This window comes from Aquila chrysaetos, chromosome 2, assembly GCF_900496995.4.
Source record: "Aquila chrysaetos chrysaetos chromosome 2, bAquChr1.4, whole genome shotgun sequence".
Classification (NCBI taxonomy): domain Eukaryota; kingdom Metazoa; phylum Chordata; class Aves; order Accipitriformes; family Accipitridae; genus Aquila; species Aquila chrysaetos.
The window spans coordinates 65,729,367-65,742,578 of record NC_044005.1 but is presented as its reverse complement, the minus strand read 5'-3'; the positions used below and the strand labels follow the sequence as shown (position 1 = coordinate 65,742,578).

The window sequence follows — 13,212 nt, the reverse complement described above, 5'->3', positions numbered from 1 at the left end:
CACTAGATAATCCTTTTTAGTATTAATACCTATGAATTACTATTATTTCCATTATAAATTAACTATATTCTTCCAGGCATCATCAGATAAATCATGAAACTTGGATCCCAAGGCAACATGCAGATACAGCAAAGCAGCAAGAATGCAAATGTGTAAAACAATAATTTAGCCCACCAAACCTCTACAGCAGGAGAAATGCACAAGTAACAAAAAAGAAAATAGAAAAAAAGAGAAAAAAAAAGACAAAAAAAGAAAAAATACAAAAAAGCACAAAGAGCAACAAGAGCAAAAAGAAAAAAAAGTTTCATTTTCATCCCTGCAAACACAGCCAGGCCACCGCCTCTACCTGTATAAAAGCTGAAAGAAAAAGAAGAGAGAGAAGGAAAGAGATACAGCCATGGACACATCCAAGACATTTTATTTAGAAAGTTCTATTTCGTTGTGAATCAACACTTTTCCTTACCCTGGCACTAGGACTTTAAGACTGAGTAAGTATGGCACTTCAATTCTAGGACAGACTGCTAATGTATCCTTTTTCTAGCATAAAGCTCTGGTCGATTAGTAAAATTTTACCTGCAACGTTACTTCCCTTTATTTGGGCAGAGGGAGAAATTTGGAATAATAGGCACAGATACAAGTACCTTTACGGTGAAGAGGCTTCCGACAGCTGAGGCACTCTGGTCTAGGAGACACTTCTGCTGCACAGTTAGCTCACGTCAGCTGTAGAAATAGCATGACCCGACAGAAAAGGTTTGCTGCTCTTTCTTTTTTAGAAACAAGTGTTTGTGGTTTTTAAGTGTTTCATGTATTTTAACTAAGTTGAGTAACTTAAATACCTAAGGTATTTTATTTATCATACATCATTGTGTTTTTTAGCTCATTCTACATTTAAGCAATTATTCTGTGGAGATCTGTTTTCCTGGTAGGACTGAAAATGCCATCATATATAAGAGCTTCCTCCAAGCTACTGACAGAATAATTTGCATTTCCCTGTCCAACAATTTGAAACTACTTTCTTATAAAAATACTTACTCTTTAAAAGCTTTTCTCATTTCAATCTTAAAAGATTCCTGAGATAATGGGCACTTGTTTTTTTCTGAGACTGCCCTAAAATATTTGGCCAAAAATAGCATAAGCATTATTAATGCAAACAGCAAGCTTGTTGTTACAAAAGGTTTTATTATGTCCATCTGGGTAAAACCTTCTTTTCTGTTCTGGTGACAGTCCGTCACCACGCATCTCAGACAGTCACATGGTAGTACCAGCTGTGGCTGAGGGCTGTTCACTTTCCATCTCTGACGGGACGTCTGTTGGGCTTGACTGTCCCTGAAGCCCAGACTTCACAGCATGCATTGCATAGTTAACACTCGTGCTTTCCATCCAGCTCCACGACCCCGAGAGGGGATTATACAACATCCCATTCACAGTCTTGACTGACAAGCCATCTAGGAAAGAAAGAAGCCATAAAGCAACACATGTTCTTAAATATGGTAAGTCACTGCAACATCAAACCCTTTAGAACAGCAAGTCTGAAACACGCCTCTTCCTCTGAGCTGGGAATCAGTGCTTCACGAGCTGGCCTTTGTCAGACACCACCACAAGCAGTGGCAACAGGCATCACTGGTGACAGTGGGTCCTGCTGTTGGCAGCAGCAGCACTAGCTCTGTGCCAGGCCACATACCATTAGCACGCTATATGGTGAACCACTGCAAAGTGGTATGCTAGAAACCCCAACTTCACAACATCACATTTGGGTGACTGGTAATGTTTTCTGTAGGTGGAGACATTCTTCAGACTGACATCACGCACTTCAAAATCAAAATCTGAGCATGTCTTTGGAAGGATTCTGTAGATTTCCCTTAGGAATGGAAAATACAAGAAAGAGACAGAAGAATGCCATCAAGGATGCAGTGCAAGTAGAGGGTGATTTAGCACTCCCTGCTGAGCAGATCTCAGTTCACTGCACGGCTATGCTGTGTCCCAGCAGGGTACATGAGGGAAGGCAGAAAACAAACACTCCACCAAAACAAATCACTCCGCTGCACCTGCTTCTCCTTTTGAAGGGAGAACAGAAAGAACCACCAGCATGTGAACCAGTATTAGTCATGTTCCTTACGGCATCACTGCAAAGTGCCAGGAAAAGACCTTGCCAAGAGAACAGCTCAACTCGCACTTCAGCTTCTTTACAGTGAACTAAAGCACAGTGAAATATTTGGTGACAGGGCTTTTAAAACATCTGCATACAAGGAGGGCAATGGGCAGAACTCTTCCCAGCTCTGTGGTTTGTCCATTTTAAAAGCAATCAAACCAGGGCAATTTAATTATTTTTTTGAAATCAGGATCATACAGTTTCTCAAGAAATGACTAATGGATTTGTGGTAGGTTTCATCTTCACATTTTTTAAGAAATCTTTTAGCAACGTAATATGAATAAAGAACATGGGGCAGCAACCAAAAATAAAAACACCTTCTCCCAAGGGAAAGATGACAAACAATGCAGTGGCAGCAGTGCAGCTCTGGAGTGCCAATACAGTTGAGTGCCAATACAGTTATTTTCTCAAACCTCACCTACAGCATAGGAACCACTTCAGAGCATACATTCCATCACCAAGAACAGGATGGAAAACCTTGGAATTTTAATTTAGGCTATCAAACAGAGGGCAGCTGTAACAGTGATTGTGTTTGAGTAATCTCTGCATTCTTAGGACTCCACTTGGTTTATTTATTTTATGCAAAATCCAGTAAGCGGTAGTGTCTTTAAACCAGAAATGATACTCATAATATGTGACTGGTAATTCACACAGGAAAAGCTGTGTATTGTTCCTAGCACTGACCCCACCTAGCTTATCCCCTTGCCATTTCTACAGGGATCATTTTGGCATCTCTCTGCATTCCCTTCATCTAGCCTGGAACTTACTTGATTCCAGGAGGCGCTCCAGCTCTTCTGGGGGAACAAACTTCTCCCACTCATGTGTTCCTTCTGGTACAATGCCCATTATTTTTTCTGCAACCACAATTCCCAGGACATAGGACAACTGTGTCTTATTGATTGTAGTAATGAATAAAGAACCTTCAGGCTAATTAAAAGATTAAGTGTTCAATTAGAAGAATATTTAATTAAAAAAAAAATTGTAAATTTAATCATATTAAAACACATAGTTTGTCTATCTACAAGTCTACATGCTGCAAGAGTAAGAACTAATTTCATCCCAGGACAGGTGTTTACAAGTATGCCATTTAAATACAATAAAGAATGTAATGTTCTAACAGTATGACTCAGTAGTCCTCAAACAGTCAACATAATCAAAGTCTTGGGTGGTCTGAAAACCATTTCCTTGCCCCAAAAATATCTAACAAAGTCACTTATAACATAACACTGCCCAGGAAATGGATAAATAAAAGGTATTAAGGTATATACGATACCTATTGTAAAAAGAAACACTTTTTTAAAATTAAAACCAAAGTAAAATATGCAATACTGCCTAATTTTTGAGGCTGCTGAATGCTGTGCTTGTTTTAATGATTACAGGGTCAAAAAACAAGCCAGAAATTAATCCCAAGTACTTAAGAGACTGTTTGGTAGAAATAAAGCGTAATTTCTGTGTCCCCAGCAGGCTGAAAATTAGTTAAGCGTTCCATTCAAATAATCTATATTCCTTCTGATGACCAGGAAGATAAGAGATTAAAGGAAAGCTGCTGCTGCTTGTGTACTGGGCCTACCAACCCTCTTTACAAATGAAATAATATCAAGAGGAATAAACCACCCAATTAACTCCAAGCATAACTGTGACCCTTTAAAAGCAATCCAGGAGCACATCTGATGTGATGCTAGAGCTAGAATAGAATCTTGTGAGTCAGAAACATCATTACAATCAGTTTCAGTGCAGTCTGAGCCATAGCCATCCAACAGCAGCAGCACTGCCATGTTTTCTCTCACCTAGGTGAAATCAGATGCAACCAGATTTCTTAAGGTCTTGATGCAAAGGAACACTGCAATGCTAGGTAATGCCATTAACACTTTTCTAAGGCAGGGTTGAGGAAATAAATTTCCTCTGACTTCAATTATTGAAGTTGGGAAGATGTACTTGCATCATGGAGGAGAATGGAAGGCACCTCTAGAGCATGGTTCAGACTTCAAGGTGGAGAAATGAATGCAGGTGTAGGTGTTTTCACATTCCTTCAAATGAAAGCCTTAATAATAAAAGAGAATAAATATTCCCAATAATGAAAGCAAAAACTGTCTTACCTTTAACACCCGAGAGCAACACTTGATAAACATTTCAAGGTCAGCCACATGCTCCACTACTTCAGAAGCTACAATTACATCAAAGGTTTCCATAGACTCTTCCACAATCTCCTCCAGTGAACTGGACTTGTACTGTATTCTCTTGGCCAGGACCGGATCAAATGACTTGTGCTGATCTGCTGTTCTAATGTTGTCCTCCAGAGGATCAATTCCAGTAACCGAAGCTCCCAGTCTACCTAAAGGCTAATAATACAGAGTATAATTTATTCTCTGCATGAAAACAATTTACTTAAAGTTTGTGTCTGCAACTTTGCAATGTACATATATGATGCAGAAAACAGCCATCAGAGAACAAGACAACAGTAAATGATGAGCTCTGATGTGGCAGTTTTATTTTAAATGTTTATTAAAGCAAGAAAACCCTTAGATTTGGGGGAGCTGTTGTTAATTTTCTTAGAAAATTATATACTGGAATATACACATTTAAATTGTCTTTTAGAATAAATCGTTCTGAATCCATTTTGTTACACCAAATGAAGATTTCCTCCACTATTACCCTCTGACAGAGGAAAAACAAAGGGGGAAAATCAACACAGTAGTTTAAAGGGGGGAAGACAATGCCGTATTTAATTACTGTCATTACTTTCTTCAACATCCACCTGTAATGGTAAATCCTCATATCTTTTTAATGGTTACTTAATATATGATTATCTCTGTGACTTTCTCACTGCTGAGAACTAAACACTGATGTTTACTAGGATAGCATCAGGCTTGGCTGTCACTCAAGTTTCTCCAGTGTCTTCTTACTCATAGGTTAACACCTCAGCCATCACCTCTTTCGAAACTGACACAGGCTGCAGAACATGACCACATGTATGTTATTCCAACCTGAAATTCACCAGTTGTTCAGCCTGAGAAGGTGATGCAGCACACCAGTTTTACCAGCCTTGTCGGAGAGCATGCTTTCACGAGACTACAGGATTTTGCTCAGAATAAAAGAAATAAAAAAAAAAAAAAAAAAAAAAAAAAAAAAAAAAACACGGGGAGAGATTCAGGTCCCTTTGTAACACCTCGTTTCAGATGCTGATGAAGTTCCCAGAGTAAGTCAACCAGATCTGTAATCCTAAATTCACAAGCCATCCCTCATCTGTTGATAGGATACAGCACTGTTCAGAGCCTGTGTGACCAAATGGTTCCACCACAAATAGTTACTTCTTAGTCCCAAGGTTGTGCAGACTCCTCGGGAAGCAGCTGTAACATCAGCAGGTGTTTGACATTATTCCGTGCTTTTCCCATGAGACCAAAGCAAAGGCAAAAATCTCCACCCCCAATACAAAAAAAACCTGAAGATAAGCACTTCAAAGAAATTAACATGTAACAACAAGTTTCGTAATAGAAAATACTTCTTTGGTAATGAGGATTGTCATGATTAAAGTATTCTTGTGAAGGCTCGTAAATTAAAAAAAGAAAAACAAAAAAAGAACTCATACTGTGACTGCCCAGAGGAATGCTTGAAGACTTTTACATCATTCTTCCCCTCTCCTTTTCTTTACAGTGTTTGAAATCTTATTTTTCTGATGAACCTCAGAATTTTAGAATTTCTCATTACCAACTCCCGCCTTTTCTGTAAACCATCACTACGCTAAGCAAATATTCTATGGGGTTTATAGAACGCACTGCACCTCAAAACATTCAGTAACTAATATATCATAGAAAAGAAAAGCTCCTGCTTAGAGTATTAGAAATTAAGCAGTGTAAAACAATTCAAAGACTTTGTACGCTTTTTAACAAGAGAAACCAGAGCACACTGTTTCTTACCTCACTTAGCAGTCCACCGCCACAGCCAACATCGAGAATCTTTACTCCAGAAAGTGGATTTCCCAGATGATAATTACTACTCATGTTCAACAGAGTATCTCTGAAAGAAAAGGGATGTGATTAAGGGCGAACATACAAGGTGGTTTAGTAGATGCAATAAGCAGTTATCTTAAGCACTTGTAATTGTTTTTATTTTACGATGTTTTCTGAGATTATGCAGAAATAGTACATATGAAAAAAAATAAGTCTGTCTTTAAAATCATACCTAATAAATGGCACTCTAATATCATTCATAGAATGAAGGGCTGAATATTCTCCTTCTTCATCCCACCACTTATGCGCAAGACGCTGGAATTTTTTCATTTCCTTTAAATCCACTGATGGGTGTGAAGTGCTGAAAAGTCTCTTCAAAGTGAGCCTAAATAATGAAAGCTGAATGTCATGAAACTAATACCGATATTTCATGTCAGCTGAAATATGGGAAAAACAAATTCTGCATCAGAAAATTAAAAAAAAAAAAACACTCATGTTCCTTTAGAGACTTTAGTTATACTTGATTAATAACAAACAGATTTTATACACTGTATGTGTAATGTATCTTCCAAAACAGATGGCTACATACCCGTAATTTTTAAGTTAGTAATTAATAAAACAAAAATAGGCCACATCAGACATTTAAACATTTGTGAGATTTAAAAATGTCTTCACGTGACACTGTCACAAAGTAAAATTAAATTGCTACAGAAAATGATAGTCCTTGTCACGCAGGATTATTTTAGATACAATACTTACATGCTGCTTTTTATTTCAGTCAGAGAGACAGGCAGAGTACTACTGGATTTCAGCTGTGTTTTCCAGTTGCAGTTCTGAAGGGTACCTCTCAGGCCTGTCTGAAAAGACAGATCAGCATGGTCATCTGCATAAATAAAAGAAAGGCAACCAAATGGAAAACATCAGCTTTATGAGAGCTCACAGGCAACAAACCCAGTTTAACAATGCCGCTCTAGAACAATACTAACCATGCAAATCTTTAGGCATTTGCTCACCATCGTACTTAGGGAGTGCATGGGGAAATAAAAGAGCACATGCTAGTCCATCACCCCAGTACTTCTCAAATTATGTACGATAACATTTTTCAGACCCTGAATGAAAAGGAACTTTTCATGCAGCTGAAATATTTCAGTTGGTGAGAATTTCACCGAAACGTTTACTCTGACCACAAGCTGCGCATACACGCACACGCTTCGTAGTTGTCAACAGCGGGCTCCTATTCCCGTTTCATTACATATTGGAATAAGAAACATACAGCTGCACACTCATTTTGTACTGCATGAATTGGTAAGGGAACACAAGTAAGAAAACCCCGCGGACGGTGCAGAGACAGGCCAAGGCCACCGTCTTGAAAACCGTTCCCCGCACCCGCTCTGCCAACGTACGGCCCGGCTCTCCCGGGCCCGGCTCTCCCGGGCGTAACGCGCACCCACTCGGATCCAGCTGCTGCCCGGCCACCAACAACGCCCAGACCTCGGCAGCACCGCACTGCGCCCAGCGTAACGGCCCCCAAGGCGACTTTAGGCCGCGGTGAGCGACGGAGAGATCTGCAGAGCCCTCTGGGCCGAAGGGCTGGCGAAGGAGGCGGCGGGGGGAAACGTCTCCCCCGGCAGAGCTGCTGGATGCGTGGCGAGCCCACCGGGACCCGCCGGCGCCCGAGGCCCGACGGGCTGGCGCTGGGCTGGCTCGGCCTTACCCGCGCGAAGGCAGGGCAAGCGGGCGAGGAAGGCCGCTGCGCCCAGCCGCACGCCCTCACGCCTCTGCCGCGGGAGAAGAGCGGCCACGCCGCAGCCCAGCAGGCCGCCGGCGGCCAGGCCGCTGCCGCCGCGGCTGCCGGGCACCCGCCGGGCCGGGGGCGGAGGGGGGCGGGCCGCGGCCGGGGCGCCGAGCCCAGGCCGGCGGGCGAGGCCGGGAGGACGCCGCCGGGGGCTGCCAGAAGCACCCGCCGGGGGCTGCCAGAAGCACCCGCCGGGTGGAGGCCGGCGGGAGGTTTGCCGGGGCTCCGCCGTGAGGGAGCCGGTAAACCCGCGCCCCGCTGGGCCACCGCGGCGGGCGACGCGGGGCGGCCAGGCCCCCCCCCCCCGCCGCCCGCGGCCCTCCCGCCCGCGCCCGCCCGCTCACCGCCCGCAGCCCCCGCCGCCCGCCGCCGCCCCAGGGCGCGGGTGAGAGCGCGGGCCGCCCCGCCGCCGCCGCCCCACATCGTCGCGGCCGCCGCGCTCGCCCCTCTCCGCTCCGCTCCGCTGCCAGCGCCGGGCGTGCGGCGGCGACTGCGTGCCGGCTGCCGCTCGGGGCGGGCGGGCGCCGGGAAGGTTGGTTCCGGCCGGCGCGGGGGCCCGGCCCTCGGCCGCCGCCCGGGGCCTCGCAGCCCCGCCGCGCTCGGCTTTCACCGCGGGGGCGGTGCGGGTCTCCTACCGCCGCACCCCGAGGCAGCGGCGGCTGCTGCTGCTGTTAGGCCGCGTGAGGCTTCGGCGGCTGGGGCGAGGCCGGATACTTATTGTGTAAAACGTAAGGGAAGCAAAACAAAACGCTGGACAGACCATTACAAGCACTTACTGTTTTTGGTTTTTTTTTCAAAAGAAAAATATTCCAGCTGAAGAAGTTGCAGTACAAGAAGCAAGAAACACCTCTTTATTTACCTCTCCCTTCGCAACAGGAAGGCACCGCAGCGGCCCGATGCCTTTCGCATTGTAACACCGCCGATGCAGCAGGCTTGGTGCCCTTTCTGCCCGCGAGACCCGGCCTGCAGGAATGCCAGCCCGTGCGTTGTGGCACGTGTCGCCATGGCTTCACCTGGAAGCTCTGCTGAAAATTCACACGAGTGGTTTTATTTCAACTTACGCCCCCGCGCTGCTGCATGTGGACCTGATCCTTGCATGTCTTCAAACAAGAAAACACTCCTTCAGCAGAGGCTCGTTCGGATGACAGAGTGATTAGCCATCAGTCTATTACCAAGTAACATGCTGGACTTGCAGGGGAGGGCCCAAATGACGAGACTCCTCGCTTCTGGGACAGGGGCAGCACGGGAGAGGACAGAAGCGATGCCCAACAGCCTGCGGTACAGAGCTGCGGCACACGGCAGGGCTCTGGGGCCCCCACGATGGCCAGGGCTTGAGACAAACTTCCGAGCGCTTCCTCTTTGGAACCATCCAAGCTGCTTTGCTGCTGTTGCAGAGGCTGCCGTGTCACGGTTTGCAAAGTCCAGGCTGCGGCCCAGGAGGATCGAGGCTGCCTTCCCCGCTCCCTCGCCCCAGCACTGCTGCCCGGGGCCCCGCGCTGAGGTTCACCTGAGGGCTGTGAATCCATACACTGCTACGAGCTGACAGACACGGCGAGCTCTTCTTCCCCTCCTCTTTCCCCTTGGCAGGCCTCAGCATTTTCAGATCCCCACGGCAAGGTAGTTTAACACGCTTAAATGGTAAAGGGTTAAGCCAGTTTTTAAAAATAATCGTTTTCTGCCACTTTATTGAGCTGCAGGTCTCATGAGAAAGTCCCACGAAAACCAAAGCTGGCCAGAAGGGAGCGGCACGTGAAAGCAGCAGCTGGCAGCACTGCCGTGCTTTCCAGGCAGATGGGCGCAGCGGACGGGTGCCCTGCCCGGCCATGCGGACACCGGCATCCGCAGGCATCGGCAGGCAGGAGGCTCGGCCTGCACAAAGCCAGGGGCAGGAGCACCCTCCAGGCAGCCGGAGGGATGGAGTAGCGTAAGCAGTCCAGTTTGACTCGCTCTTCCCTCTACCTAATGCCAGTCTGTTCTATTTACTGACCTTGCCCAGTGCTACAACCCTCACTGCTTGAAGCTGCCCATTTACAGGTCTCCTGTAAATACAGTGGAATTCACCTAGTAGTTAAAGTTTGGATTTTATGTTTTTTTAAAAAGCTAAGTAAGGACTACTGAAAGGTCTCAAAGAAGGTTGTTGCGGCAGCAATTAAACATATGGCAAACCTCCTTATTGTGTATGTGCACCACTTCTCTACTCACCTACTTTCCATCTGGCAAAGCTCACTGTGCAGAGGACTTACAAGTCATTAATAACACCTCAGAGTCACTGAAAAAACAGAGCTCAAAGAAATCCTTCATGCTAAGACACACGGTCTGCTTAAGACACAAAACTAAGCCTTCCTTCAAAGTCTGCTTCTGCATATTAGTTATGGAAATTGATTCATTACTTTCATTTATTTAGCAAAGCAAACTCAAAATCTGGAGAGACCAAGCCAATCCTTACGTTGCCATTGCTTTTATGTTTGCGATTTTAAAAAATTTAGTAACAAGCAATTAAATACACGCACACTGGCATGTTTTTTCCTTAAGAGGATAAGCTGGTTTTAAACTAGAGGTAGCTAGTCCATTTTTTCTATTATTAAACACAGATCTTAAGGTAACAGCAGTTAAAAGCAGCAGCCTAGACTCTAACCTCTCCCACAAGACAGGGCCTCAAAGACACAAGTAACAGATTTTTTTTCCAAACCAGTTATGCCGTATTTCAAAAAGCGTGTAGTTGCTCAATCTTTAGACTATTTTACCCAGTTACTTTGTTTTGGCTTATCCACGTCCACAGCTGGTTCCTGTTCTTAGATGGCGTAACAGGTACCTTGGGGTACATAATCACATTGGTTTTGTTGTATTCATCTTCAAAACAATCTGCATGGAAACCATTTTTCACTTGATTCCACGCCATCCCTTACTTATTTAAAAAATATTTCAAGGGAACTGCCTCCGAATGTCATGTTGCTGCATGACATTCAAAATCGTATGTCTTGCTCTCCTGCAGTGCACTGAAATATTTTTGCAGTGTTGACTTTAAAATGTAAAAGAATAGAGCAACAATCCAATTTAGACTTCTCCAACATTATACATTCCTTCTTTTTATATATTTGCACATGTTTTAATTTAAGATCACTTCAGATGGAAGGAATTAAAGACTGGATGTCATTTTAGCCTTTACCATTGAAAAACATTCATAAGGGAGTTCCTAAAACACAGAAGGCTAATGTATGCAAAGCTGACATAGTACCAATGTATTTTTAATTACTGAGTGCGGAGTATGCTGTAGAGTAAGATTTCTGAAACAGTTAAATACAGAGATCGTATGCTCTTTTTATTGGCATACAGTCACTACCCATATAAGTGCATTTGTGTCAAAAAAATAATTTTCATATTTACAGGAAGTGACAGAATTCCAGTTGTTGGCAGAGTATATAAAGCTTTTCATACACAATCTTTTTTATTATTAGACAGAGAATATAAAATCTGAACTGAAAATCAAATTCAATGCATCATGGAAACTGTATTCCTCAATAGCTTTTCTCAAACTTAATTCTAGTTTCCTTCTCTCTCTCTCAAGACATCCTTCTAAGACATCTGAACTGTTATGCTACCTACTTTTCTTACCAAGAGCCAGTAGTGTACTGAGATTGGATCAATAACATCGTTATTTATATCCACACCAATGCAAGTAAAAGTAGTGTGTTGCAAATTATGCCTTATTTTGCTAATAGGTATGACTGACTGCTTAGTCTATGTAAAAGGACTTAATTGGGGGGGGGGGGGGGGGTATGTTATAAATAACTGATTAACTAATTATTTATCTGTAACAGTGTTTTGATAAACATGCATGTGTTCACCAGCCATTAGCTTGCTTAATAAACATATAGTTAAAATGTGATTCTTTGCACTGAAGCAGTTTACTTCTGCGTCTAATTTATGAAAAAAATTACACTGGCAAAAATGCTGCATAGCTGAATTCTAATTTTAGTTAAATGGATTAAATGGTTCATGAAGACATGCTTTGCAAGTTGCCTGTACTAGTATTTTTTTTTTTTCTTAGAAGATACAGCCATCAAAGAGATCTTACTTTGATGTTAAACCTTTTATCTTTTTCACAACTGGTATCATACCAAACCTTCTAGGCACAGATCTCCAATCTTTTCCTGAATTAATGTTCTTCTGTAACAGTCACTGGCCTAGGGTTGTGTATTGTTGTTTGGTTTTTTTAACTAGTATTATTTCACACTCTTTTTACTAACAGCAATAGTAGTTCATTTCCTGAAGGAGGAGGTAATCAGTGACCTCTATCACTTCATGGTGATATTAAAAACAAAAATTTAGTTACATTGCTGCCTGATCAATGTATTAGCTTTACAGGAATCACAATTCTGATAACACTAACAAAAATAACCAGCTTTAATGTTTACTACAGATTTAATGCATGTGCCAAAATGTAAAGTTAACCTATTGTCAGTTTTCTAATGTGTACTGAGTGCCATTTATAAATATATTCCATAAAAACAGCTAAAATAGTGAGTCTTGTTCCTGTAATATCCCTGAACATCCAGAAAGTTCTCTCTGAAAACTGGGTGAGGAATATAGTTCCAGAGCTCAACACTGTCACACAAGATCAATTAGTCGCACATATTCCTAATGGGGTTCAGTCTGTTTAAGTATAGCTTGTATTACAGTGACCCATATTTTACACACACAGCATATATTACTTGCTAGTCCAAATAAAAAGGTTATTAAAAATCTATTACACATATCTAAAGAAAAAATAATGTGTCTTTTCTTTGTTCTTCCATACCCCCCCAATAGATTAATCTCATCATGTCCATGGATTACATATTTTGACAAGTGTTTTACGTTAAAATCTTTTTCAAGTACTTTAAAAATTTGTTATACCAAAAAAAGCTGCCTTCTTCTTTCTTTTTTTTAAAAGTACTTTCTACAATTTAACACAAAATGCAGGTGCAAGAATTTTAAACAAAAAATGAACTAAAGAGCTTTATTGACATCACAGTACATTCAATAGTAATTTTAAGAACATTACAGCTGAAAGAGAATGGCCTGTTTTATATTCTTAATAAGCACTACCGTTCTTGAAAAAATGTAATACAAAGAAATCCTATTAGGTATTTAATTCTGAGCAGCATTTGGAAAAAATACACCTATTTACAGATAAAAAAAGGATTCTGGTTTCACCTACATAGCCACAATGTGCCTCTATAATGAGACAAGCCTTTTATAACTCATGGAATTTTTAAACGTCATAGCACTGGTGCCATAAATTCCTCAGCGTTTACGACGAAGAGGAGTCGTTGATCTGA

The 13,212-nt window shown here is 42.7% G+C and overlaps 2 protein-coding genes across 5 annotated transcripts in view; both read right to left on the bottom strand.

The window, feature by feature from the left end:
• Positions 1 to 400: 400 nt before the first annotated feature.
• COQ3 (coenzyme Q3, methyltransferase) lies at positions 401 to 8,329 on the bottom strand. 2 transcript variants are annotated; one of them, XM_029997260.1, is made up of 7 exons: positions 8,236 to 8,329; positions 6,856 to 6,979; positions 6,329 to 6,481; positions 6,064 to 6,163; positions 4,246 to 4,488; positions 2,917 to 3,076; positions 401 to 1,445 (listed from the first exon to the last, which is right to left on the bottom strand). In XM_029997260.1, exons 1-7 carry the CDS (start codon positions 8,312 to 8,314, stop codon positions 1,249 to 1,251), a joined length of 1,056 nt encoding a protein of 351 aa, XP_029853120.1. In that variant the 5' UTR covers positions 8,315 to 8,329; the 3' UTR covers positions 401 to 1,248. The 2 variants fall into 2 exon arrangements, with proteins under 2 accessions (XP_029853120.1, XP_040976780.1); XM_041120846.1 differs by lacking the exon at positions 8,236 to 8,329 and adding an exon at positions 7,083 to 7,491.
• A 2,860-nt stretch (positions 8,330 to 11,189) lies between these two features.
• The window catches only part of PNISR (PNN interacting serine and arginine rich protein), a 30,245-nt gene continuing 28,222 nt past the window's right edge, over positions 11,190 to 13,212 (bottom strand). For all 3 annotated transcript variants that reach the window (XM_029997223.1, XM_029997233.2, XM_041120837.1), the window contains exon 12: positions 11,190 to 13,208. In XM_029997223.1, coding sequence (XP_029853083.1) covers positions 13,178 to 13,208 — 31 coding nt within the window. In that variant the 3' untranslated portion in view covers positions 11,190 to 13,177. The remainder of the gene's footprint in view (positions 13,209 to 13,212) is intronic.